The 23879-nt window shown below is 57.4% G+C and overlaps 3 protein-coding genes across 7 annotated transcripts in view; 2 read left to right on the top strand and 1 right to left on the bottom strand.

Annotated features, from left to right (window-relative positions):
• NOXA1 (NADPH oxidase activator 1) overlaps window positions 1–4584 on the top strand; it is a 15798-nt gene extending 11214 nt beyond the window's left edge. For 2 of the 3 annotated variants that reach the window (XM_027666988.1, XM_027666986.1), the window contains exons 10-14: window positions 931–1003; window positions 1158–1216; window positions 2365–2534; window positions 3539–3644; window positions 3731–4021. In XM_027666988.1, coding sequence (XP_027522789.1) covers window positions 931–1003; window positions 1158–1216; window positions 2365–2534; window positions 3539–3644; window positions 3731–3973 — 651 coding nt within the window. In that variant the 3' untranslated portion in view covers window positions 3974–4021. Of the gene's footprint in view, window positions 1–930; window positions 1004–1157; window positions 1217–2364; window positions 2535–3538; window positions 3645–3730; window positions 4022–4079 lie in introns of those variants that run through there. The other variant, XM_027666987.1, reaches the window with a different exon arrangement.
• An 825-nt stretch (window positions 4585–5409) lies between these two features.
• On the bottom strand, window positions 5410–16816 carry ENTPD8 (ectonucleoside triphosphate diphosphohydrolase 8). Of its 2 annotated transcripts, none has more exons than XM_027666992.1 (10): window positions 16707–16816; window positions 11661–11792; window positions 11129–11240; window positions 9985–10141; window positions 9345–9504; window positions 8607–8837; window positions 7564–7824; window positions 7056–7166; window positions 6770–6904; window positions 5410–5897 (listed from the first exon to the last, which is right to left on the bottom strand). In XM_027666992.1, exons 1-10 carry the CDS (start codon window positions 16707–16709, stop codon window positions 5706–5708), a joined length of 1494 nt encoding a protein of 497 aa, XP_027522793.1. In that variant the 5' UTR covers window positions 16710–16816; the 3' UTR covers window positions 5410–5705. The 2 variants fall into 2 exon arrangements, with proteins under 2 accessions (XP_027522793.1, XP_027522794.1); XM_027666993.1 differs by lacking the exon at window positions 16707–16816 and adding an exon at window positions 14780–14886.
• LOC113958601 (ectonucleoside triphosphate diphosphohydrolase 8-like) lies at window positions 15819–22648 on the top strand. 2 transcript variants are annotated; one of them, XM_027666989.1, is made up of 10 exons: window positions 15819–15944; window positions 16705–16837; window positions 17457–17568; window positions 18228–18384; window positions 18865–19024; window positions 19531–19761; window positions 20544–20804; window positions 21131–21241; window positions 21525–21662; window positions 22006–22648. In XM_027666989.1, exons 2-10 carry the CDS (start codon window positions 16712–16714, stop codon window positions 22213–22215), a joined length of 1506 nt encoding a protein of 501 aa, XP_027522790.1. In that variant the 5' UTR covers window positions 15819–15944; window positions 16705–16711; the 3' UTR covers window positions 22216–22648. The 2 variants fall into 2 exon arrangements, with proteins under 2 accessions (XP_027522790.1, XP_027522791.1); XM_027666990.1 differs by having other exon boundaries at window positions 21177–21241; window positions 22006–22121.
• Window positions 22649–23879: the final 1231 nt, after the last annotated feature.

Genomic DNA, 23879 nt, shown 5'->3' with positions numbered 1-23879 from the left:
TTTTTTTTTTTTTTTTTTTTTTTTTTTGAGTGCACTGGATCTCTTTACAGCAAAATCTGTGGGCTTTGACATGTAGCCAAGCTTGTATCACAACCTGGTCTAGGTGTTGTTCTCCCTTACCTGCCCTGGGCTGACAGAACACACAAAAGGAGCTGCCCCACCTCTCCTGCCCCACTGTAATTTGTTGAGCCACTGGAATAGGCTGAGGAATTTGAGGGCCTGAGGCACAGGTTTATCCAGCCTGCTCCCAAGATGGCTACAGCCACCAGAGGCAGCAGGGAAGAGGGTTGTGAGTGCTCACATGTTCCAGTTCACCAGCACAGTGGGAGCAGGTGAATCTCCTGCAGTGGGACAGGAATGCCTTAAGCAAGCCCTGCTTTCTGCCCTGAGATCATGTGCCTCACCTTTGACTTTGGAAAACTTCATCTCCCATCTCCACCACAGGCACATCCACACATTATCCCAATTGTTTTCCGTCTGAACCCAGGGTGGAAAGGTGCAATTCAGACTCCTGTTTCCTGTGAGGGATTTTTGAAGCACGTTGTTGTTCAGATGTTGCTATGGATTTTTTAATATTATTTTTTCCCCTCCAAGTGAATCTCTGACCATAGCACACGCTTGGGCATTTGCTCCATGGATGACTCACTGTGAACCAGCCCAAGCTGGGGAGAGCCCTCAGCACAGTGTGAGCAGCCTCCCCGTGCTCCAGCACCAACCCAGGCAGGGCCAGGGGGCCAAGGAAGTGTCCCACAAACCTCTCCTCACTCCTGCTGCCCACAAGAGCCTGAGTGATCCACATCATCCAACCATTTAGTGAACTGGTCTCCCTGGGGTTACACCCACAAATTATAACTGGCTGCAGCCATCATGCATCAGCCTTGTCCAGGCTCCAGTGTCTTCTCACTCCTTTCTGATGTTGTTCTGTTGCAGAAGATCAGCAATGGGATCCCCCTTCCTCCTGCCCAGGTGCCTCCCAGCTGCCTGCATGTGAAGCAGAAGCCAGGTAGTCCCTGGGCCACCTCAGTGGGTGAAGCTGTGCCCAAACTCACCCTCCAGGGGGTCGTGGGGAGGCTGAGGGCCCACTGTGTGTGTGCTGAAGCTTCCAGCAGCCTCTGCTGACTGCAGGGCTGTTCCTCTGCTCTTGTTCTGTTCTGCAGAGCCTCCTAGGGGAGAAAATGCCTTTGCCAGTGATGCTGGTGCCCAGATGGACTCCAAGGTGAGGTGTTCCACCAGCTGAAGCTAGTACAGCCTCAAGACACTACGGCTGCAAAAAGGGCAAGATTCCTGCCCAGACCCTCCAAAATTCCTGAGCTGCTCCAAAATCATGGAAAAAATCTCCTTCCTCTGACCTCTTTCTCATTCGAAAGAGAGGCTCCCATGTGGTCTTTGCTCCTCCACTCCCAAGTTTGCGACCATCCTACTTTTTGAGACAGTCCAGGGCTGAGGTTTACAAGGCACTGACCTGTTGCCGCCCTCCAAGGTGCCAAGAGCCCCAGACACATTGCTGTTGTCATACACACTCTTTGCAAGGGAGAGCTGTCTTTGAACTCCCTACTGTCTCTTCCCCCTTCTGCCATTCTCTGTCCCTGTCAGTCTGGGTACCACAGTTCATTCATATTTGCATTCTGGGATGATGTTCTCTGAGGCACCTCCATGTCATTGCCAACTTCTGTGTGTGATGGCCCTGGAATTGCTCCTCTGTCCACCTGGGGGCAGAACCTCTGTCCCCCAGCTGCAGGTCAGCTCTACCACCCCTCTTTGAAGGGCATTTGAAGTAGCTTTATCAGCTGTACTTCAGCCAAAAGGCAGCACAAAGTGGGAATGTGGCGGCTTCTCTCCAGCTGGCTGGAGGAATTGGGATCCTACTCATATAATTTTCAGGTTGGGAGATACCTGCACAAACAGACCCAGAAACAGGTTTCCTGAGTCATGGGAGGAACATTTGATTCCAGGTTTTGAATCCATAGTTCCCCCTCTGAAATTCAGATCTGCATTTTAATGATGCTCTACCATGACATGGCAGCACAGAGACGAGAGGTTGTGTCTGTGTCACCTCTTGGATATGAGAGTCGACATAGTCAGTCGAGGTTCTTCTTAGTCCATGAACTTCAGTCAGTCCAGGCTCTTCCAGAGGGTAGTTGGGCACTGACCAGGCTCCCCAGGGCAGTGGGCACAGCCCCAAGGCTGCCAGAGCTCCAGGAGCATTTGGACAATGCTGTGAAGGACAGGGTGGGATTGATGGGGTGTCTGTGCAGGGCCAGGGGTTGGACTGGATGATCCCTGGGGGTCCCTTCCAACTCAGGACATTCTGTGATTCTGCAGTCTGACTGACCAGCCTGACCACAGTGCCATATCTCTCAGCAGATCCCCCAGAGCCACAGAGAGGCCTCCCCGGGCTCGGCCAGGCCGGTGGTGCTGCGGGTGTGCTGCGAGTGCTCGGTGGTGCTGCGGGCGGGCGAGGCACCGGCCCTGCCGGCCCTGCGGGCGCTGCTGCAGGAGCGCTTCGGGCAGCAGGCACAGCGGGGCACCCTGAGGTACGGGCGGGATGTGTGAGAGATGGGGCAGCAGCCACCCATCCCCCTGAGGACACAGCCACGCTGTGCCTGGTCTCCCGGGGACATTTATCCAGGGCTGAGGCATTCCAGCAGGGATCCAGCAAAGGTGTGAGCACAGTCTGCCTTGCATGCAAACCTTACCATGGCTCTTGCTCCATGGAGGATAACACACTGTTCCTCCTGTAAGCCCCCTTCCAGTACATAAAGGGGCTCCAAGAGAGCTGGAAAGGGACTTTGGACAAGGGCCTCGATGGACAGGACAGGGGGGAATGGCCTTAGGCTGAAGGAGGGCAGAGTTAGATTAGATATTAGGAATAAATTCTTTACTATAAGGGTGGTGAGGTCCTGGCACAGGTTGCCCAGAAAAGTTGTGAACTCCTCAGCCCTGGAAGTGTCCAAGGCCAGGCTGGATGGGGCTTGAAGCAACCTGGGATAGTGAAAGATTCCCTGCCCATGACAGGGGGGTTGGACGTGAATGGTCTTTAAAGTCCCTTCCAACCCAAACCATTCTATGACTCTGTGATATATGGACTTTGTATGCCCAAAAGGATCTTTCCCAGAAAACAGTACATGTCAAGAGAAAGGGGGAACAGAAGGAAAAACTCTGTGTAGATGCAGTTGCTGTATATCGGATTTTCTCCTGCTCGGCTCAGCCTTTGCAGTAACTGGGATCAGTGCAGAGCAATCTGGGAGTCAGGTCCTGGAGTGAAATCTCGCTGACTGTGACACCCTTGGGACACAGTCAGTGGAGCCAGGAGAGTTTAGGATCTTGCCCTCAAGTACGTGTGTGAGGAGGTGACAGTGTCACTCCCCAGCCATTTCTGCTGAGCATGTGGGGTGGCCCCATGTCACTGTGCAAGGTGATAAGCTCAGAGCTGGCCTGCAAAGGGGACTGTGAAGGCTGAGGGTGGCAGAGGGCTGGGCTTTTCTCAAAGGCTGGATTTAAATAAGATGATTTGTGCCGCATTAACAAACTCTTGCAGCTACAGGCACCCGGATGGCACGGAGCTGGGGACAGTCTTGGGAGAGGAGGATCTGGGGAGGATGTGGCAGCAGCTGACAGATGGCAGGGTGACACTCTACTGCCAGGTACAGGGGCTGTGACAAGTGTCTCTGCTGTGCTGGGCTTCAGTCTCTGCTTTGCCTTGCAATCTCCATGCTGGCTTTTCCTGCAGGATTCAGACTCCCACTCGGGCAGACCTGTTCTGTACCGGATGCTGGCTCAACACTCTTATCTGGCACAGGGACCAGGAGACCTGGAGTTCAGCAAGGGAGATATGCTGGATATCCTCTCTGAAGGTAGCTCTCCAGTCCTGCTGCAGGTTGTCCTGGGACAGGCTTTTGGAGTCTGCTGCAGGGAGGGACTGGGAATACAGGGCCTCTCCCGTGCTATCTCAGGCTCATACTCTCAGGAGTGACAGGCTTGCACTGGGTTTTGTCCAGAGTTAAATTCCAGCCATGAAAACTCTCAGTAACCCCACTCATATGGGCCAGGACTCATCCTGCTGCTTTGTGTTTTCCCAGTGAACGAGGACTGGCTGGAAGGATGCTGCAATGGCAAGACTGGCATCTTCCCCAAATGTTTTGCCACCCAGACCAGCTGTGGTGCTGCCTTCCTATAGCAAACAGGAGCCTTTTCCTGCTCGACTGCACTCCCAGGAATGGGAAACACCAATCCCAGCTCATTCAGGCCCCAGCCAGCCAGGGGCTCTGCTGAACCTGGACAAGGGATATCTCCCGCTCCCAGATTCCATGGGGTCAGTTCCAGCAGTCTGACAGCATTTCCTACAGCCTGTCCCCAGACCTTGTGCTTACACTGCCAAAGATGTGTCTGTGCAGAGCAGAGAGAGGGATCTGCTGTTTGGCTGTGGGAGTTGTCCATGTGGCAGCTCAGACCTCTGGGCTGGGAAGATGTTCCTCTGGGTGGGAAGATGTTCCTCTGGGTGGGAAGAGGTTCCTCTGGGTGAAGGTCTTCATCCCCTCTCCCCTGTTGCTCACATTCGGGCTGGGAAAGCTGAGCCTCACTCTAACAAAGCCAAGGATGGCTGCCTGGGAGCAGGAGGCAGAGCCCTGTTCCCCGGGCTCTCGGGTCACACAACCTTATCTCCACCAGCAGAGATGCAGCAGAGACGCTGCTCCTTCAGAAGGCTTTTGGGACCAGTTTGCAGAGGGGTTAATGGGATAACACCGTGGGTTAGGATCACCATGCTTCCACAGAAAATACATTATGATCTGACCATTCTTCAGCGCAGATGCCTTTGATTCTTTCCTTAAGCCCCAAGTCCAAGGTGGGGTGTAGCAGCACAGAGGAGAGGGAATTGTGGAAACCTGCACTGCTCAGAGCAGTTCCAGGCTATGGGAGAGCCCTGGAGGCACTGGGGAGAGGGCTGGGAAGTGCAGCACTGACTGGTGCTGCAGGGACTGAAAGGGCTGCCGAGTTCCTGCAGCTGAGCTGTGCTGGGCTTTGCTGATCTAAATAAAACACTCAAGTGTCTGGAGCTGGAACCCATTCTGGATTTGGAGTTTGACAAAGCTGGGCTGTGTAACTTGAATAAAAATAAACCCTGAGCCAGAGTTGGCAACTCTTAAATCAACTTCCACTTGTGATTTTCTGCTGAGATAGGCCAGTAAATACTTTTAAAGACAGCTGACAGTGTCTTTGGAGATGATCATCTGTCACATACTACAAAAATATTGCACATCTTGCACAGGGCAGGATAGAGATGATGTCATCCCTCTCCTCAGAGTTAGATGCCCACCATGGCTCTCCATCTCTTGCCTCCCAGGGCTGTTGAGAGAGCAGCCCAGCAGGACTGGCAGTGCCAAGGAAACTGTGCTAGGCTGGGCAATGACATTCATATTTGAAAAACAAAACAGATTTTATTTCTAGTTCGAATTTATCTGGCTTCATCCAGCCACCAAGTCTCAGTCAGCTTTTGGCAGTCAGATTAAAGGAGTCTTTTCCTCTTGGAGGTTCAGAGAGATCAAGACAACTTTGTAATCTTAGACATTCACAGAGATGACCCAGTCAGATCTCCAGAGCAATGGAGATGGGTCTAATGCCCTCATTCTTCTCCCCCTTCCACCTCTTCTGCACCACTTCCTTGCCTGGGTTAGTGGGCAGGATGCCTGGAGTCAGGAGGCTGGGAGCTACTTGGTTTTCCAGAAACACAGGAGGAAAGTGGCCACCAGGCCTGTCACAAGGGCCAGCACGATGAAGGAGACAGCCCCTGCCCATAGCCCGGGCTGGTGGCCCTTGACAAGTTCCAGAGGCTCCGCGGGGATCACGTTGCTGAAGTTCAGCATGAAGCCCAGTGTCCAGCCAATGTCTGTGTGTGCTGCCTGCAGGGACAGAGCAGAAGGGACTACCCTAAAGTACCTGTCCCAGGCACCCCTTCGGTGCAGGGGACTGGCGGGCATCTCTCCCGGGGGCTGCCCCAGCTACCATTGCACGGGTGGCCCTGCCCGTGGTGAACCTGATCCTGCCAGCAGCTTTCCTGTCCCCCCTTCCCCAGTGATAAGGGACAGCTGTACATGGATGATGGCTCTGATCCAGCTGTGCCTCTGTGACCTGCACAGGATTTTGGATCTGAGCTATCCTCCTTCCCCATAATCCTCCTGATCTGGCCATAGTATTGTTAAGGTTGGAAAAGACCTTTAAGGTCATTGAGTCCAACCATCGACCCAGCACCACCACCACCATGTTCACCACTAAGCCATGACCCCAAGAGCTACATCACAAGTTTTTTTAACACTTCCAGGGATGATGACTCCACCACTGCCCTGGGCAGCTGTGCTAATGCCTGACCACGCTTTCTGTGAAAAAAAATTCCCAATATCTAACATCAGCCTCCCCTAGCACAACCTGAGGCTGTTTTCTCTCATCCTGGAAATACCGTGGCCTGGCCATACTCTGGTTCAAATGGGTCATCGGCCACCATCACCTCTGTGATGAGAACATCAGAGACCAAAGTGGGCAAATCCTGCTCTGCACTTCCCTGACCCCCTTAAAATGAGTTAAGTTCACACCAGAGAAAGTGAGAAAGGAGTGGGGTCAGAGATTTAGGAGCAGTAAGAAAGAATGAAGCTCTGCTGGGATCGCTGGGGAGGGGCCATGAAACAGACACATTTCTGGCACAGGAGACTCCAGGGATGCTGCTCTTGGACATGCCCAGGGCAAGGCTGAGGCTGCAGCTCCCCACAGGTGTGTTTACCTGCTGGCTGAAGTGGATGTTGCTCCAGGTGTGCTCATTGAACTTGAAGCCATCGAGCAGCAGCGTCAGGATGTAAATGGCTGCAGAGCAGTATGTGTGCAGGTACTTCTTGTCCTGTGGGAAGGTCTGCTCCAGCTGCGGGGTACAGGGCAACCGGGAATAAAACACATGCTCAGAAACACTCCCTAGCTCTGGGAACAGCGGGACATGTGTTTCCTGGGCACAGATTTGGGACAGGAAAAGCACAGGGCTCCTGGCTCCTGGCTGCCCTACACAGGGCTCTCACCTCTGACCAGTTCCTCTTGCAGAAGGCCAGGATCGTGGTGTTGACATCATTCAGAGACTGCTGGCTGGTCAGGTTCAGGAAGTGGAAGGTGTAGTAGAACCCAGCAAAGGCCTGGGGGATAAGGGAAGCTGGTAAAAACCACATCTCCTTCCTCAACTGAAAAAAGACCCAGGGGCCCCTCTTGCCTATGGACAGAGTTCCATGTAATTCCCAAGTTTCTGCATCCAGCACCCAATTGATGGTTGACCAGAAAGTCTTGGAGCTGGCTGACAAGCCGTGGAGCTGGTGCTTGCATTCTGAGCTAGCTCAGATTTCTTCCCTTGGACAAGGCCTTCCCATTTCCTTCAGGAGACAAAAGCCATCTCCTGGTATAGGAGCAGAGGTTTGCAGATGGGACCAGCTCTGGGGTCGCCTCTGTCCCCACCCATTCCCACAACCGGTGGCAGAGGAGGCTCCCACCCTCTCTCTTCCCCCTTCCCCTCCACCCGCAGGGACGGAGGCTCCTTACAAAGAACTGTCCCCGCACGGGGGGCTGGTACACCCCGTTGAACCCGCACGGCCTCTGGGCCCCACAGCTGAAGTTGAAGAGTTTCTGCACGGCTGTGCTGCACCTGGCTGGGTCCCCTGTGCCCGTCACCGTCAGCACCTGGGCAGGGCTGGCTGTGCTGGGGGCACGCACACACGGGCTGTCGTAGAGCTCTGCCACGGTGACATTCTCCTGGTACCCCATGGGGTAGCAGGGGTGTGAGATCTGGGCAGTCATGCTGTCCTGGAGAGAGAGGGAGCCATCAGTGGGGCTTGGCGTGGGATGCCAGGGAGACCCCACCCGCAGCCCAGCCCAAAAAGCAGCACCTAGACCCCAGGAGGATCTGAGGAGAAGCAGGATCCGTCCTGTGCACGACTAACCTGCCCACGGCTCTCCCTGAGAGCCACTGAGCCGTGCCGGGGGAACGATGGCACTGCCACCCCCAGCAGTGGCACCTGCTCCCCAGGGCAGTAGTGCTGGTGCTCTGCCCGCACGGAGAGCTTGGTGCTCTGGGCACTCGCTCTGTCCCCACCGCACCCTGCAGGCCCTGGCCCAGGGAAGACCAAGGATGGATCCTGACTCTGTGCTTCCTGAGCATCCCTGCATCCCAGGGCACTGAGCGCTTGGGCCCAGGGCAGGCAGGAGGACACTGCACAGTGCTGGAGCAGCGTGGGGACTCTATTGGGAATCCTCTCGCAGGCACAAATTGAGCAAGGGGGAGAGAATATGGACAGGGAAAACCTACGGATACGGCTGGGCTTGGGAAATGACAAAAAATGCTATTACACATCAAGATCTGGGGAGAAGGGAGCCCTGGCAGGGAACCTTCTTCACCCATCTTCAACCTTCAACCTTCACCCCCATCTTCCACCCAAAGGAAGGAATTGTTTGGTTCCATAGATAAAATCTCAAGCTCTCCCAGTTCCCTAACACTTTATCCACAGGCATGCCCAACGTTTCTGGGAGACACCTTTCGTGGCAGTGGAGGATGGCTGAGCACATCCTGAGGCCCCAGGCTGTGGTACCTGGTGCAGAGCTGCCAGTAGCATCTTCAGGGCCTGTGTCTTCCCATAGCACAGGTAGCTGTGGCTGTAGAGAGAGTAGTTGGTGCCGTACAGGCGGAAGAAGACCGAAGCGTTCCTGTCCTCCACGGGCACTCCGGGCTGGAAGGTTATTTGTGTCGAGGCACCTCCAAGGTCCAGAGCTCCCAGAACCTCGGTGTCCTCTGGATGTTCCCATTTCTCTGCAAAGGAAAACTGGCCCAAGAGACAGCACATGTTAGTCTGAATGGGAGGGACTCCCAGTCCCATGGGTTTCCTCATGGCTTTTGGGGCTCAGAAGCCCCAGAGGGAACTTCCATGTCCTGTCTCCCTGTTTTACCCCCCCTTGCCCACATCCTCCTCAACCCACAGAAACTTTCAGGGAGCTCTGAGGTCTGGCCCCTTGTTTCTGGGAACCAGAGACTTTGAGGAGGGAAAAAGGAACACTTTCATCTGGAACCTGGTACCCCTGCACCCCTGAGGTACCAAAATCCACCCCTGAGTCAGCAGAGAGCACAGGGCTGGGCTGAGCTGGACACAAAGATTCTGTTCATCACATCACTGGGGTTGGATCTGCAGCCCACGACCACAGGTGAGATTTATCAGGGGACCAGTGCCCTAAAACTACAACCTTCTCTCCTCTGGAACAAAGAACCCTGACTGTCACTTGGGCAGGGATATTTTCAGCGCTCAGCCCTCCCCTCCCTCTCCCCCAGCTCACACCTTGACGAGTGTCTCCAGCAGGTAGTTGACGGTGATCCAGCCGAAGGAGCCCTCCTCTGTGCCCGTCAGGATCCGAGCTCCACGGAAGTCCACAGGGTACTCCTCAATCACCTTGGCCACCTCAGCAAAGGCCTGCTCGGCCTTGGTGCTGTTCTGCTCCCTGACAGGAAAGGGATGAACACGGCTGGGGCAGGAGGCCTCAGCTGGGAGCTGTGGGAGCTGGGCTAGCAGCGAGAGGCTGCCGTGCCCTGCCAGGGAGCGAGGCTGCCCAGAGGCAGGCACATCCCCCAGCACTGCCCTGTCTGTGCTGGCTCCTGTGAGCCCCAAATCCCTCACCTGGGCCATCGGGAATCTCCCTACCAACGCCGCCTGCGGGCTCTGCCGCAGCACTGGGAAGGTCAGTGCCCGTCTGGCAGAGGGGCTTCATCCCCCTCTGGGGCTGCAGTGGGCCGGGGGTATCCCCCGGGCACGGCCAGCGGCTGTCCTGGACACCCCGTGGCACCGCAGACAGGGATGCTCTGCCCACCCGCATGGCCTGCCCGGGCTGCACCCCCTGCCCCAGCCCAGCCCTGCCCCGGCTGCGATGCAGATGCAGGAGCGCGGGGGGGAAGGGGCGGGGGCGGCCCCGGCCCGGCGCTACCTCAGCAGCCGCATGCCGGCCGTGGCCCCCAGGTAGGTGGGGGTCTCCCGCTGCTGCTCCGCCGGCACGATCTTCAAGGCCTGGTCCAGGCAGGGCTTCAGGCTGGCACCAGCCCCCGCGGGGTCGTCTGCGTAGCTGGAGATGCCGGGTCCTGCCAGAAGGCACCAGTGATGGAGAGAGCCCAGCGCACCCCGGAGGGACAGCACAGCAGGGGATATGTCCACCCAGAAAGCTCCCAAGGGTTTTTGGCTGCATAGCCGGGCTAGTCCCACCCTTGCCAGGGGTGTCTCTGAAGCGGGTGCTCCGAGCTGGCCTGCCAGGAGGCAGGACCTGTGTTACAGCTCCACATCCCGCGGGAGCCACTGTGAGCGAGCTCCAGCTCTGGATGCTGAGCACGCGCTTAACCCCGGGTAGGCTGAACTGCTCGGACATGGCCAGTCCTGCGACAAACAGAGCTGTTCCCCATGTCCCTGAGGAAGGGGCAGGCTCTCCTGCCTGCTGCAATGGCATGCTGGACTGATACGAACACAGAGATGCCCTCTGTGTGCCTGAATTCCTATTTTCAGAGGCTGGAACTGGATCTGAGCACTCAGCATGGTCCTGTCACGGGCAATGACAGGCTCCGGGGTGCAAATATCAGTATTTACCTTCCCAGGAGCTTTGCACACAACTACTGCTATTAGCCCATGCACCCCTCTGTTACACTTTGCCCTCGGCCAGACCTTTGCAGTTAACCAGTAACTGCCACCACCACTGAGAGGGACAGGAGGTTGGGGTGAGCCCTGAACCCTCTCACTCTCTGCCCAGACACCTCTGCCCTGGCCTGGTGGCCTTTGCCAGCCCCAGCCCAGCTTCATCTATCATTTATCTGACTCCCACATCCCCCCTCTATCCTGGTCCTTTCCTCCAGAGACATGTGTCCTTGTGCCAAAGCCTGACAGCACCTTTGCAATAGGAATAAACACCCTTGTGGGTGTTTAAAAATGCCCAATAAATAAATATACCATTTACCACGCCTGATGTGAACCAGCTTTGGCATGTGGAACAGCCACCCTGGCAAGTACCAGAGCTGGGCAGCCACAGCATTCCCCAGGTGAGCTGGGCAGGGAGAGGGACAGGCACATCCCAGCACACTCACCAGACACGGTGCAAACATCCACCTGGGACACGATGCCGGTGCCGTTCTCCTTGTCCGCGGGCCACCGGTAGGTGTAGAGGGACGTGTGTGTGGAGCCGGCGTCAAACACCAGCCCGTACTGGGGGAACAGAGGGGACACAGGTGTCAAGGGGTGCAGACCAGCATCACCCACACAGAGAGAGTAAAGCTCCAGGAGAGCCAGCAGAGCTGCTGGTGAGCAGGGGGACCTCGAGTGGCCAAGCCAAGACTGTCACCAGGACAGAGAAATTCTGGTGACATTGCAGTCACCAGCTGTGTTGGGGACAAGGATCCATCCCAAGCCCTTGGAGCAGGCAGTGCTTTGTGATGAAAAGGCTTTATGTGCTGTAGGGCCACTCACAGTGATCAAACTCAGCCAGACCCTCCCAGCCTGTGTGGGGCTTTGCCCCACATCAGTGACAAACAGCACAGTCTGCCTGAAACCTGGGCAAAGTCTGATACCCAATGGGAGCCAGCACCCAAGGGAGAGCGGGTGGCTGGGCTCCTCCCAAGGACCCACCTTGGTGCTGGGCGGCAGAAACACATCCTTCACATTCACGACGCTCAGAATGAGGGCGATGATGCTGCAGACACAGGTGGCTGCCAGGAGACCTGCAACAGCCTTGGCTTTGGTGTCCATTCCTCCTCCAACCTGCAAGGACAGCCCCAGCCCCCAGCTCACACCTCAGCATTTGCAAAGATAGTTTTGAAATGCAAATCCCATGGACGGATATGGGACCTGTCAAGATGGGCCTTTCCACTTCCCCAGCAATAAAGCCATTCTGTGGTGTACAGCTGCTCTTATCATGGAATCATAACATACATGTGTCAGAAGGAACCTTTAAAACCCATCTAGTCCAAACCCTCTGCCATGGGCAGGGACACCTTCCACTAGCTCAGGTTGCTCCAAGCCCCGTCCAACCTGGCCTTGGACACTTCCAGGGATGAGGCAGCCACAGCTTCTCTGGGCAACCTGTGCCAGGGCCTCCCCACCCTTATTGCAAATAAATCTTTTAGATTAAAACCATCACCCCTTGTCCTATCATTAGAGGTTCCTCTAAAAGTTTTCCAACCCTGTCTTTCTTATAAGAACCCTTTAAGCACTGAAAAGCCACAATAAGCTCTCCCTGGAGCCTTCTCTTCTCCAGGCTGAACACCCCCAGCTTTCTCAGCCTGTCTCCACAGCAGAGGTGCTCCAGCCCTCAGAGCATCTCCGTGGTCTCCTCTGGACCTGCTCCAACAGGGCTCTTGGCAGTCTCAGGGCTGGAATTCCCTGTGCTTCTGAGCACTCCTTCCTCAGAGGATTTTCAGCACGTTTTTTTCAGCCCTTCCTTCTCACTTGTAGCCCCTCAGATCCCTCTGTGCCTGGACCCCAGCCCTCTGTCCTGCTCAAACTGCTGGCTGAGTGGCAGGTCAGCATCTTCCTTCCCAGCAGGAGCATTGTGGGAAGCATGGCCGTATCTGGCTGGAGTCCCAGTCTGGAAAGAGGTCACATCCACTGTCCAACAGGCTCAGCCTGTCCCTGAGAGGGTCCTCTCTGCTCTAGGCAGGGAAACAGTATCTCCAGCCATGTGTCTCCTGCCTGGTCCAGCTTTTCTCCACTCCTGCTGATGCTACAGCAGGTAAGACACACAGGGACAGTGCTGTGGTGATCCCCAAGCCTCTGCTGCAGCCCCAAGGGCAGGCAGGAGGGCAGAGGCAGGCAGCTCCTGCCAATGTGGGCACACAGCCCACAGCCAGGCTGGCACGGCCGCAGCAATGGCCCCTGGGGACAGGAGCAGGGCCTGCACCTCCCACTGGTCTGGCCAGAGCTCAGCTCCAGCAGAACCAGCCCCAAGACACCCATAAGAAGTTGCAGCAGAGAAGCAAAGCCAAAGTGGTTCTCTGTGACAGGCTCAGCACAGGGACAATGACACGTCCACATGCTCAGCACCCCACAGCTGGTCTGGATGGGCTTTTCTAAACACACAGCTCTCCCTCCTGCCCTGCCCTGCCCTGCCCCGTGCTATGAGCTGCACAGGTAGGATGCCTGCAGGGGGCTTTTCTCTCTTCACACTCTGGCTGAACAGTGGATGCCCTGAGAGCCCTGGCCACAACCACACCAGTGCTTTGGGTGGAACCTGGAGCTGTCAGTTGGTTACACAATTCTCCTGTGAGCATATAAAACCTCTGATAAATAACCCTGTCTTTTTCCCAGGTCAGCAGAAAGGAAAGATCTTTGGCAAGCTCAAAGGAGATGCTGATTCCTGTTTTGGAGTCAGTATCTCAATGATGAACAAGAGTGACCAATGTCCTGTGTGGCATGAGATGTACAACGATGAACAGCAGCCTCATGGGACATGGAACTACCTTTTTGGACCTTATCCTACAGCCAGGAGCCCTTCCCTCTACAATAGCAATGGCCAGAAGAGATTAAATGGAAGCAGCTTATGAACCCCTATCATAGAAACAGGGAAACATTAAGGTTGGAAAGACCTCTTTGAGTCATCAAAGCCGTTATTGATTCAAAGTCATAGAGTCCAATCATTAACTCAGCCCCACCATGATCACCACTAAACCATCTGTCACATCTCCAGTCCTATCAGCCCTGCTAGAGTGTGCCCAGATATAACTGTGCTGTTGGGATGTGATTCATCTGCTCCAGGTAACAAACAAAGCAATGGCAAAAGTCCCCAGCCCAGCCCATATCCTGGAAAATTCTGTCCCAGGCACTGTGCGATGGAATTGGTGATAAACTGCATCATCTTGCACACGGGAGTGGTGGGAAATGGACTCCCCCTGCTCTGGTAGGGACTAATTCCCATTTTGACTGGGCAGCAGGCAACATCCAAAAGCAGCACAGAGCCAGCTCTCCCAGGGAGGAGAGCAGGGCATGGAGAGGGAGCCCAGCGAGAGGCGTATGAGAAGCTGATTGATCTGCCCAGCCTTTCCGTGGCACCCCGGGGCTGGCCAGCTCCGACACCTGCTCCCACCCCTGCAGGCTCAGTGAGCAGCAGGGATGGGAAGGTGGTGGCGACGCCTCCAGAGCTGCAGACGAGGCACGATGCTGTGCAGTGCCTGTCTACTTCCACGTGGGGAAAGCTCCCAGCTGTGCCCAGCACCTGGGCCAGGGCTGCACTTGTTTATGTATGACAGAGGGTTTGACAAACACCCGTGGGACATCCCCCGTCTGCAGTGCCCCTCGTGCACAGGGAACAGGGCCTCAGCATTTGGGAGGGAAGGCTCAGAGACGCTGCTGGATCTAAACCTCCTGTTGCTCAGGAAAACGAGGAGCTGACTTCCCTACCGGGCACGTTTCAGACTTGAAAGGCAAAAGGGCTCTGAAGGTTCTAAGAGGGCGGATGTGGATGCCGGGAGCATCTTTGCCAGGCAGAGCGGTCCCCTGCCTCCCGCCTTCCACCAGCGCTGGGGCTCGGCAGTGCCCTCCGTGCCCTGCCCGTGTCCTCTCCGTGCCCCTCTGACCCCGCACCTGGGCACCACGAGTGGCCTCCCCAGCCCTCTCCTCCTGTCCCTCCAGCCCACGGAGCATGTTTCCCCTCGCACCGGCCCCGCTGCTGCCCAAGGCCCGCTCCCAGCCCAGCTCCATCGCGGGGCACCAGCCCCCGGTCCCCGCTCCCCCCGGCGCCTGCCCCGGCTCACCCCTCCGGCTCCGGCCGCCGCTCCGGCCCCGCCGCGCTCGTCCCGGAGTCCGCGCGCACCTGGAGCCGGGAGCCCGCTCCTGGGACAAAGGCTGCCCCGCCGGCGTGGCCCTCCCCTTGGCCTCGGACCAGCAACCTGCCCAGGAGAGCGCTTGTCCGGGAGGCAGCGGGGCTGGGGCTGGAGAGCCGGGGTGGAAATCGCATCCGGGGTTAACCACTTCGCTGCCGGAGGAGCGGGACAGCCAGGAGCGCTCAGGGCTGCGCTGCCCGAGGGGGATCAGATCCCCAGGGAGCCCCTGGCCCCGGAGAGTCTGTCCCCTGGCCCCGTGACAGGGCAGAATCTGAGCTCCGGGAGCCCCACAGACATCCCTGCCCAGCCCTGCTGCACACACTGCGAGGGGCAGAGCCTGTCCTGTCACCCTGCTGTCACCTGGCTCTGCTGGACTTCCACTGCCCCGCTGCAGGCAGAGCCAGGCTGACAGCGGAGCCCGGGACAAAAATAGTAGGGACCTGTCAAGTGAAGAGCTGTCCCCAGAGCCATCCACGTGGGATCCATCCCCACAGGCAGGGGCCAAACCGTCCCCACGGCCAGGGGGCCACCCCAATGGCCAGGGTCCTGTCTGTCCCCATGGCTTTGGGGTAGTGCAGGCAGAGGGCAGGCAGGGTACAGGCATAGGTGCAGGCAGAGGTACAGGAGCATGGTGTAAGCAGGGAGCAGGCAAGGAACAGGAAGAGGTCCAGGCAGGGTGCATGCAGAGGTACAGGCAGGGTGTAGGCAGAAGTCTAGGCAGGGTGCAGGCAGAGATCCAGGCAGGGTGCAGGCAGAGATCCAGGCAGGGTGCAGGCAGAGGTCCAGGCAGAGGTCCAGGCAGGGTGTAGGCAGAAGTACAGGCAGGGTGCAGACAGAAGTACAGGCAGGGTGCAGACAGAAGTACAGGCAGGGTGCAGGCAGGGCGGGTGCCCGGTCCAGGCAGCCGCAGCCCCGAACTCGCCGCTCTCTCCGCCCGCGGCAGCGCCCAGAGCCCGCCCCGGCCGGGGCCGGACCCGGACATCCGAGAGCGGCTCAGCTCCACTTTCTCTTCCCCGCAGGGCCCGGGAGCCGGCGGGCAACGGGCTGTGACCGAATTGCCCCCCACGCCCGCGGACCGAGGGGGCTCCCGGAACAGGTACGGGGGCGGCCGGGACCGCGGCAGGAGGGAACTTCGCCCCTGCCCCTGCCCGGCGGGTCGGGGCCAGACGAGTTCACGGTCTCCCCACCCGTCCGCCTCGTGTCCCAGGGGGTCACTCAGGTCACTCAGGGGGTGGGGGATCCCGAGCTGCTGGCAGAAGGGGACCCCAGGAAGGGCTCGAGGTTCGGGGCAGGGGCAAGCGGGTTTGGATTGCCCTGGCAAAGTCCCTCCCTCTCCGCACACCCTCCCAAAGACCATCCCTCCCGCAGAGCCTCCCAAAGACCAAAGACTATAGACCATCCATTCCCACAGACCCTCCCAAAGATCCTCCCTCCCGCAGACCCTCCCAGAGACGATCCCGGCCCACAGACCCTCCTCCCAAAGACCATTCCACCCTGCAAACCCTCCGCCTAAAGACCCTCCCTCCCCACAGACCCTACACCTAAAGACCCTCCCTCCCCGCAGACCCTCCTCCCAAAGCCATCCCTGCCCACAGTCCCTCCCTGTAGACCCTCCTCCTAAAGACTCCGCCTCCTCGCAAACCGTCCCCCCAAAGGCCACCGCCCCAAATGATCCCTCCCAGATCCAGCTCTCCCCAACGACCCCCCGAAATCCATCGCTTCCCACAGACCCTCCGAAAGACCATCCCTCCCCAATGAGCCTCCTAAAGATCATCCCTCCCCAGAGACCCTCCCAAAGGCCGTCCCTCCCCCCAGATCCTCCCGAAGACCCTCCCAAAGACCCTCCTTCCCCACAGACCATCGATGCCGACGCGCCTGCTCAGGGCGGTGGGCTGGAGCTCAGCGGCCCTGCTCGGAGTGCTGGGGGTGGCCGTCTTCCTCCTGGTCCTGACCCCGGCAAAGGATGCTGCCCTTCCTATGAGGAACAAAGTAGGTGCCCAGTGGGACCTGGGGGAGGCTGGGAGTGACTACCAGCCCCTTTCCACCTCTCATTCTTCCATCAGCTCTGCCTTCCTCTCCACTTGCAAGTGTAACTAGCTGTAACTAGCCCAGCTTTTCAGGGCTTAACCTCATCAAGGTGGGCACTGGGCTGATCAATCACCCCCAAACTGTGGTGCTGGCTCCTTGCTAAGGCTGTGAAAGAGAAGCACAGCCCTCTCCCTGTGACTGCACTCTTTTCCCTGCTTTCAGACGTTCAGTTCACCTGTTGGGTTTACACCTCTCTCCCCCACTACTTTCTGCTGCCAGTCTGCTAAAAAATGTCAGGTTTTGTGAGATTTGCCAAAGGTCCAGGAGCAGCCTGAGCCCTTTGGGAGATGCCCGGATGCCTCCCTGCCCTGCGAATCCCCCAGCTGACCTGCGTGTCCTTCCTTCCTGAGCCGTAACTCGCTGGAATAGCAAAACCGGGGCTATTAGAGGTGGAGCAGGGCTGCTGTAGGGAGGTTGGACGTGCAAATCTCTGCTGCTCACATTCAACTCTTGGAAACCCCCATGACACTTGGTGCAGCCCCGGGAGGGATGTGACCCCATGTCCCCTCTGTTCCCCCAGTACGGGCTGGTGTTTGACGCCGGCTCCACACACACGTCCCTCTACACCTACCGGTGGCCCGCGGACAAGGAGAACGGCACCGGCATCGTGTCCCAGGTGGATGTTTGCACCGTGTCTGGTGAGTGTGCTGGGATGTGCCTGTCCCTGTCTCAGCCTCCTGGATCGTTGGCACAGACTTTCACAGCATCCTTGCTGATCCAAATCTTTCAGCCTGCTCTGGGCTGAAGGGAGATGACCTGGTAAAGAACCACAGGAAAGTGTTAGGGGCTGGTCAGCACCTGAGGGAGCCCTACAGTAATTGGGGGATGCAGAGGTGGGTGAGGAATTTGGCCCCCAGTTAGGACAGATCATGCAGCCAGTCCTGTCCAGTTGTGCATCACTTCACAGCTTGGGATGCTGGATGTGCAATTTGCTCCTTTTCCCAAGCCTCTGCTTCCTTCATTCTTCTTCCCACGACATCTGTTCACACCTTCTTTCATAATGTACACCCCCATGTGCCCATGAGGCCTCCCAAAAGCCCTGCATAAGTCCCTGAGCAATCCAGTGGCTTGGCTTGTTTATCGTACGTGGTTCCTGACTCCTCCTTGGGTCAGCAGTTTGTATTTTCGTATCTGTACAGCACCAACCACAGGATTTTGGGTGTGACTGAGACATCTGGGTATTGCTGAGGAAGTCCAGTAGAGCTCCCTGGGCCTGGGGAATGGGTGGACATATCCCCTGCTGTGCTGTCCCTCCGGGGTGCGCTGGGCTCTCTCCATCACTGGTGCCTTCTGGCAGGACCCGGCATCTCCAGCTACGCAGACGACCCCGCGGGGGCTGGTGCCAGCCTGAAGCCCTGCCTGGACCAGGCCTTGAAGATCGTGCCGGCGGAGCAGCAGCGGGAGACCCCCACCTACCTGGGGGCCACGGCCGGCATGCGGCTGCTGAGGTAGCGCCGGGCCGGGGCCGCCCCCGCCCCTTCCCCCCCGCGCTCCTGCATCTGCATCGCAGCCGGGGCAGGGCTGGGCTGGGGCAGGGGGTGCAGCCCGGGCAGGCCATGCGGGTGGGCAGAGCATCCCTGTCTGCGGTGCCACGGGGTGTCCAGGACAGCCGCTGGCCGTGCCCGGGGGATACCCCCGGCCCACTGCAGCCCCAGAGGGGGATGAAGCCCCTCTGCCAGACGGGCACTGACCTTCCCAGTGCTGCGGCAGAGCCCGCAGGCGGCGTTGGTAGGGAGATTCCCGATGGCCCAGGTGAGGGATTTGGGGCTCACAGGAGCCAGCACAGACAGGGCAGTGCTGGGGGATGTGCCTGCCTCTGGGCAGCCTCGCTCCCTGGCAGGGCACGGCAGCCTCTCGCTGCTAGCCCAGCTCCCACAGCTCCCAGCTGAGGCCTCCTGCCCCAGCCGTGTTCATCCCTTTCCTGTCAGGGAGCAGAACAGCACCAAGGCCGAGCAGGTCTTTGCTGAGGTGGCCAAGGTGATTGAGGAGTACCCTGTGGACTTCCGTGGAGCTCGGATCCTGACGGGCACAGAGGAGGGCTCCTTCGGCTGGATCACCGTCAACTACCTGCTGGAGACACTCGTCAAGGTGTGAGCTGGGGGAGAGGGAGGGGAGGGCTGAGCGCTGAAAATATCCCTGCCCAAGTGACAGTCAGGGTTCTTTGTTCCAGAGGAGAGAAGGTTGTAGTTTTAGGGCACTGGTCCCCTGATAAATCTCACCTGTGGTCGTGGGCTGCAGATCCAACCCCAGTGATGTGATGAACAGAATCTTTGTGTCCAGCTCAGCCCAGCCCTGTGCTCTCTGCTGACTCAGGGGTGGATTTTGGTACCTCAGGGGTGCAGGGGTACCAGGTTCCAGATGAAAGTGTTCCTTTTTCCCTCCTCAAAGTCTCTGGTTCCCAGAAACAAGGGGCCAGACCTCAGAGCTCCCTGAAAGTTTCTGTGGGTTGAGGAGGATGTGGGCAAGGGGGGTAAAACAGGGAGACAGGACATGGAAGTTCCCTCTGGGGCTTCTGAGCCCCAAAAGCCATGAGGAAACCCATGGGACTGGGAGTCCCTCCCATTCAGACTAACATGTGCTGTCTCTTGGGCCAGTTTTCCTTTGCAGAGAAATGGGAACATCCAGAGGACACCGAGGTTCTGGGAGCTCTGGACCTTGGAGGTGCCTCGACACAAATAACCTTCCAGCCCGGAGTGCCCGTGGAGGACAGGAACGCTTCGGTCTTCTTCCGCCTGTACGGCACCAACTACTCTCTCTACAGCCACAGCTACCTGTGCTATGGGAAGACACAGGCCCTGAAGATGCTACTGGCAGCTCTGCACCAGGTACCACAGCCTGGGGCCTCAGGATGTGCTCAGCCATCCTCCACTGCCACGAAAGGTGTCTCCCAGAAACGTTGGGCATGCCTGTGGATAAAGTGTTAGGGAACTGGGAGAGCTTGAGATTTTATCTATGGAACCAAACAATTCCTTCCTTTGGGTGGAAGATGGGGGTGAAGGTTGAAGGTTGAAGATGGGTGAAGAAGGTTCCCTGCCAGGGCTCCCTTCTCCCCAGATCTTGATGTGTAATAGCATTTTTTGTCATTTCCCAAGCCCAGCCGTATCCGTAGGTTTTCCCTGTCCATATTCTCTCCCCCTTGCTCAATTTGTGCCTGCGAGAGGATTCCCAATAGAGTCCCCACGCTGCTCCAGCACTGTGCAGTGTCCTCCTGCCTGCCCTGGGCCCAAGCGCTCAGTGCCCTGGGATGCAGGGATGCTCAGGAAGCACAGAGTCAGGATCCATCCTTGGTCTTCCCTGGGCCAGGGCCTGCAGGGTGCGGTGGGGACAGAGCGAGTGCCCAGAGCACCAAGCTCTCCGTGCGGGCAGAGCACCAGCACTACTGCCCTGGGGAGCAGGTGCCACTGCTGGGGGTGGCAGTGCCATCGTTCCCCCGGCACGGCTCAGTGGCTCTCAGGGAGAGCCGTGGGCAGGTTAGTCGTGCACAGGACGGATCCTGCTTCTCCTCAGATCCTCCTGGGGTCTAGGTACTGCTTTTTGGGCTGGGCTGCGGGTGGGGTCTCCCTGGCATCCCACGCCAAGCCCCACTGATGGCTCCCTCTCTCTCCAGGACAGCATGACTGCCCAGATCTCACACCCCTGCTACCCCATGGGGTACCAGGAGAATGTCACCGTGGCAGAGCTCTACGACAGCCCGTGTGTGCGTGCCCCCAGCACAGCCAGCCCTGCCCAGGTGCTGACGGTGACGGGCACAGGGGACCCAGCCAGGTGCAGCACAGCCGTGCAGAAACTCTTCAACTTCAGCTGTGGGGCCCAGAGGCCGTGCGGGTTCAACGGGGTGTACCAGCCCCCCGTGCGGGGACAGTTCTTTGTAAGGAGCCTCCGTCCCTGCGGGTGGAGGGGGAGTTGGGTTTTGGGCCACAACCCCAGGAAAACCTCTGTAGGAAAGTCTGGATGGTGCCAGTCCTGGGAGCTGGGATGTCTTTGACACATGGAGACATGCAGGGTGCTCACCCATGTGCCAGGGAGCTCCAGAGCTCTGTGGTCCCAGCTGTAATCCCTGTTGTTGTGGGGAACATTGCCAGCTCCCTCCCAGCCACTCAGCTGCCTTATAGAGACCCCTCTGGAGGGAGCTGAGGAGTCTCAATGACTCAGGTGCTTCACCAGCCTGTCACCTTTGGTCTCAAACACCTACAGGCCTTTTCTGGGTTTTATCATGCCTTTCTCTTGCTGAACCTGACGGGAGGGCAGTCCCTGGCCTCGGTCAATGCCACCATCAGGCAGTTCTGCGCCAGGACCTGGGACAAGGTGAGATCATGCCCAGGATGTGCCACACCCTGCCCACATTTCTTCTGGGTGCTGGGCAGCCTGAAAGCTCATCCACAGTGAGCTGGGGACAGCTGAAGAGGGCTGGGAGGAGCACAAAGGTCTCTGAACCTGGAGAGAGATGGGAGAGCAGCCTGTAGCCTCCGAGGTCCTCCTTGCTCTCCCGGTCTTTGCTCCCAGCTGCACTGAGGGGCTGTTCCCCAGCGTGGGCACACCAAGCACTGCTCCGTGCTGGCAGCCCGCCCCTGTTCTCCCACCTCTGCAGGTGCAGAAGTTGTTCCCCACAACAAGCAGGACCCATCTCCGTGACGCCTGCGGAGTCAACTCCTACATCCTCACCCTTCTCCTGCAGGGCTACAAATTCAACCAGAAAACATGGCTTAACATCCACTTCATCCGACAGGTAGGAGAGTGCCTGGCAGCCCCCAGCTTCCACACTTTGGGCCATGAAATGGCTCGTGCCTACCCTGCTGCTGCCCCTGCCCTGACTGGGGACAAGGGATGCCGGGTTAGCACAGCCCCACTGCCCATACCCAGAGCTACATCAGGCACCTGCTGGTACATCTGGCCTGGCCCCTTATGCTCTCCCCCAGTTTATCTCACTAATGGGGCAGCCCAAGGTGGGTACAGATACGGTGGCTGTGGAGCAGGACCTGGGAGTACAGCAGCAGAGGTCTTCTCTACATCTCCAGCTTGCCTGGTACTTTGCAGCCTTTCACATTCCTCTTCCTCCTCTGTCTGCACAGGTAGCTGACATAGACGTAGGCTGGACTCTGGGCTACATGCTCAATCTCACCAACATGATTCCCTCGGAGCCTCCTCCAGGAGTCATAGTGCTCCAGAGAAAGAGCTGGATAGCAGTCACAGTTTTACTGGCCATCATGCTCATCCTCACCTTCTGCCTGCTCACAGTCATGTGCCTCCAGAGGAATTCCTCTGGCTATGAGCGTCTCTAGCGCTGGCTCCGGAGGCTGCTGAGGCCACCAAGTTCCACTGCCACACCTGTGCAAGGAGCTGCTCCCCAGGGAATCACCCCTGTGTGCCCTGGGGCCATGGATTTGTTGTGGGGGGCCCTGAGCCCTGGCCTGGTGAGCTGGAACTGGCATATGCTGTAAGACATCCTCCCCGTAGCTGTTTGCTCTCTGGTTTTCCTTTCCCCGCCATGCTGGTTGGAGATGCTCCAGGAGGGAGGGTATGGCTATGCGGGGCAGGGGCTCAGCACTGTGGCATGGGGACCACAGTGATGTGGGGTGGCTCAAGACTGGGGGTCAGGGAGGAGAGAAGGAGGGTCTGGCAGCAGTGGGGTCATCACAGGGCTGGTTACAGCCCCCAGGAGATACCCCGTGTGGGGCAGACGTGTCCTGCCCCATCCCAGGGCGAGGCACAGGGTTGTCTCCCACAGACTAGAGCAGTGTTGCCTCTCCCCTGAGTTTCCGGCATCATCACCTGCCTTTACCTGGAAGATGGAAGCAATAAAATCATAACAGTTTGGGAGCAAAGGAACAGACATTTTCCCATGTGCTGCCTTTTATGATCTTTATGTGGGTCACAAGAGCTGTGAGGTGTCCGACACTCCACAGGGACACCAAAGGTCAGCGCCTTGCTGTGGGAATGCAAACAACAACATGAGTCATCCACAGGGCAGATAAAAACAAGCAGAACCAAAGGCAAAGGCAGGGGCACAGAGTGCTGGTTTAAAGGTAAACTGGCAGGGGGAATGAACCCAACTCAAAAGAGATTATAAATCAGAATAACAATTTAATAAAAATAATACAATAAATACAATTATACCGATGAACAATTGGTTTAACCCACAAAACCCAGATGTATAACCCAGCACCCCTGGGGCATGAACAGAATGGTGTTCATTGGGCCCCCCTGAGTCCAAAGTAAAAGGAGAGGGAAAAACCTGTTAATGAGAGTGGTGATCTCATCTGGTTGAAAGTGGTACTCGCAGTCCGGTCAAGGTTCTGGTCCCCCTTTGGATCCAACGAATGGTACCAGAAGTCCCAAGACCCCAAGATTATATACCCTCAGGTTCAGGCAGGAATGCCCAGTACCTCCCCCAGGGTGGGGAGTTCCACAATGGGTGAGATATTTTTGGAATCCTTGGTGGCCCATTAGCAAACATGACCCCTCAGGCTGGGTGTGGAGGTGCTAATGACTCCAACATCACCCATAACTACAGCCTGAGGGGTCAGGTGTGCTCTGGGCAGCTGCTGCAAATGGTCTATTGTTAACAGTTCCTGGGAAATGGCATGGGGGGTGTAGAATACACAGTTTGTGTAACACCCACACAGTGATGAGTTGGTCCCAGCTGTTCTAACTGGGACACACAGCTGTGGGCAGGGCCCAGCTGAGTCATGTGCAGGTCAGGACCCACAGCCTGCTGGAGTCTCAGCCTGACACCCACAGAGCCCAGGCCTTCTGCTGGTGGGACAGTGTTGCCTCCACTAAGGCACTCAGGAACATCAATTCCTTTATCCCAGACACAAAGGAAGATGATGAGATGAGATGGTGAGATGTCATGACATGACATGACATGACATGACATGACATGACATGACATGATGATGAGATGAGATGAGATGAGATGAGATGAGATGAGATGAGATGAGAT

Source organism: Corapipo altera, unplaced genomic scaffold, assembly GCF_003945725.1.
Source record: "Corapipo altera isolate COAL_440 unplaced genomic scaffold, ASM394572v1 93, whole genome shotgun sequence".
In the NCBI taxonomy this organism is placed as follows: domain Eukaryota; kingdom Metazoa; phylum Chordata; class Aves; order Passeriformes; family Pipridae; genus Corapipo; species Corapipo altera.
Note: the sequence above shows the minus strand (reverse complement) of the source record. Positions and strands in the feature narration are given on the sequence as shown.

What these genes read in the sequence shown, in the direction of transcription:
- ENTPD8 (XM_027666992.1), bottom strand. An exon ending in CCAGGTGGATGTTTGCACCG is followed by an intron (nt 10,142 to 11,128) that starts TGTCTGGTGAGT and finishes ACTGGTGCCTTC; the next exon opens with TGGCAGGACCCGGCATCTCC. An exon ending in GCAAGAGGAACTGGTCAGAG is followed by an intron (nt 6,905 to 7,055) that starts GTGAGAGCCCTG and finishes TGTACCCCGCAG; the next exon opens with CTGGAGCAGACCTTCCCACA.
- LOC113958601 (XM_027666989.1), top strand. Translation starts at nt 16,712, where the DNA reads ATGCCGACGCGCCTGCTCAGGGCGGTGGGCTGGAGCTCAGCGGCCCTG. An exon ending in CCAGGTGGATGTTTGCACCG is followed by an intron (nt 17,569 to 18,227) that starts TGTCTGGTGAGT and finishes ACTGGTGCCTTC; the next exon opens with TGGCAGGACCCGGCATCTCC. An exon ending in TGCTGGAGACACTCGTCAAG is followed by an intron (nt 19,025 to 19,530) that starts GTGTGAGCTGGG and finishes CTCTTGGGCCAG; the next exon opens with TTTTCCTTTGCAGAGAAATG.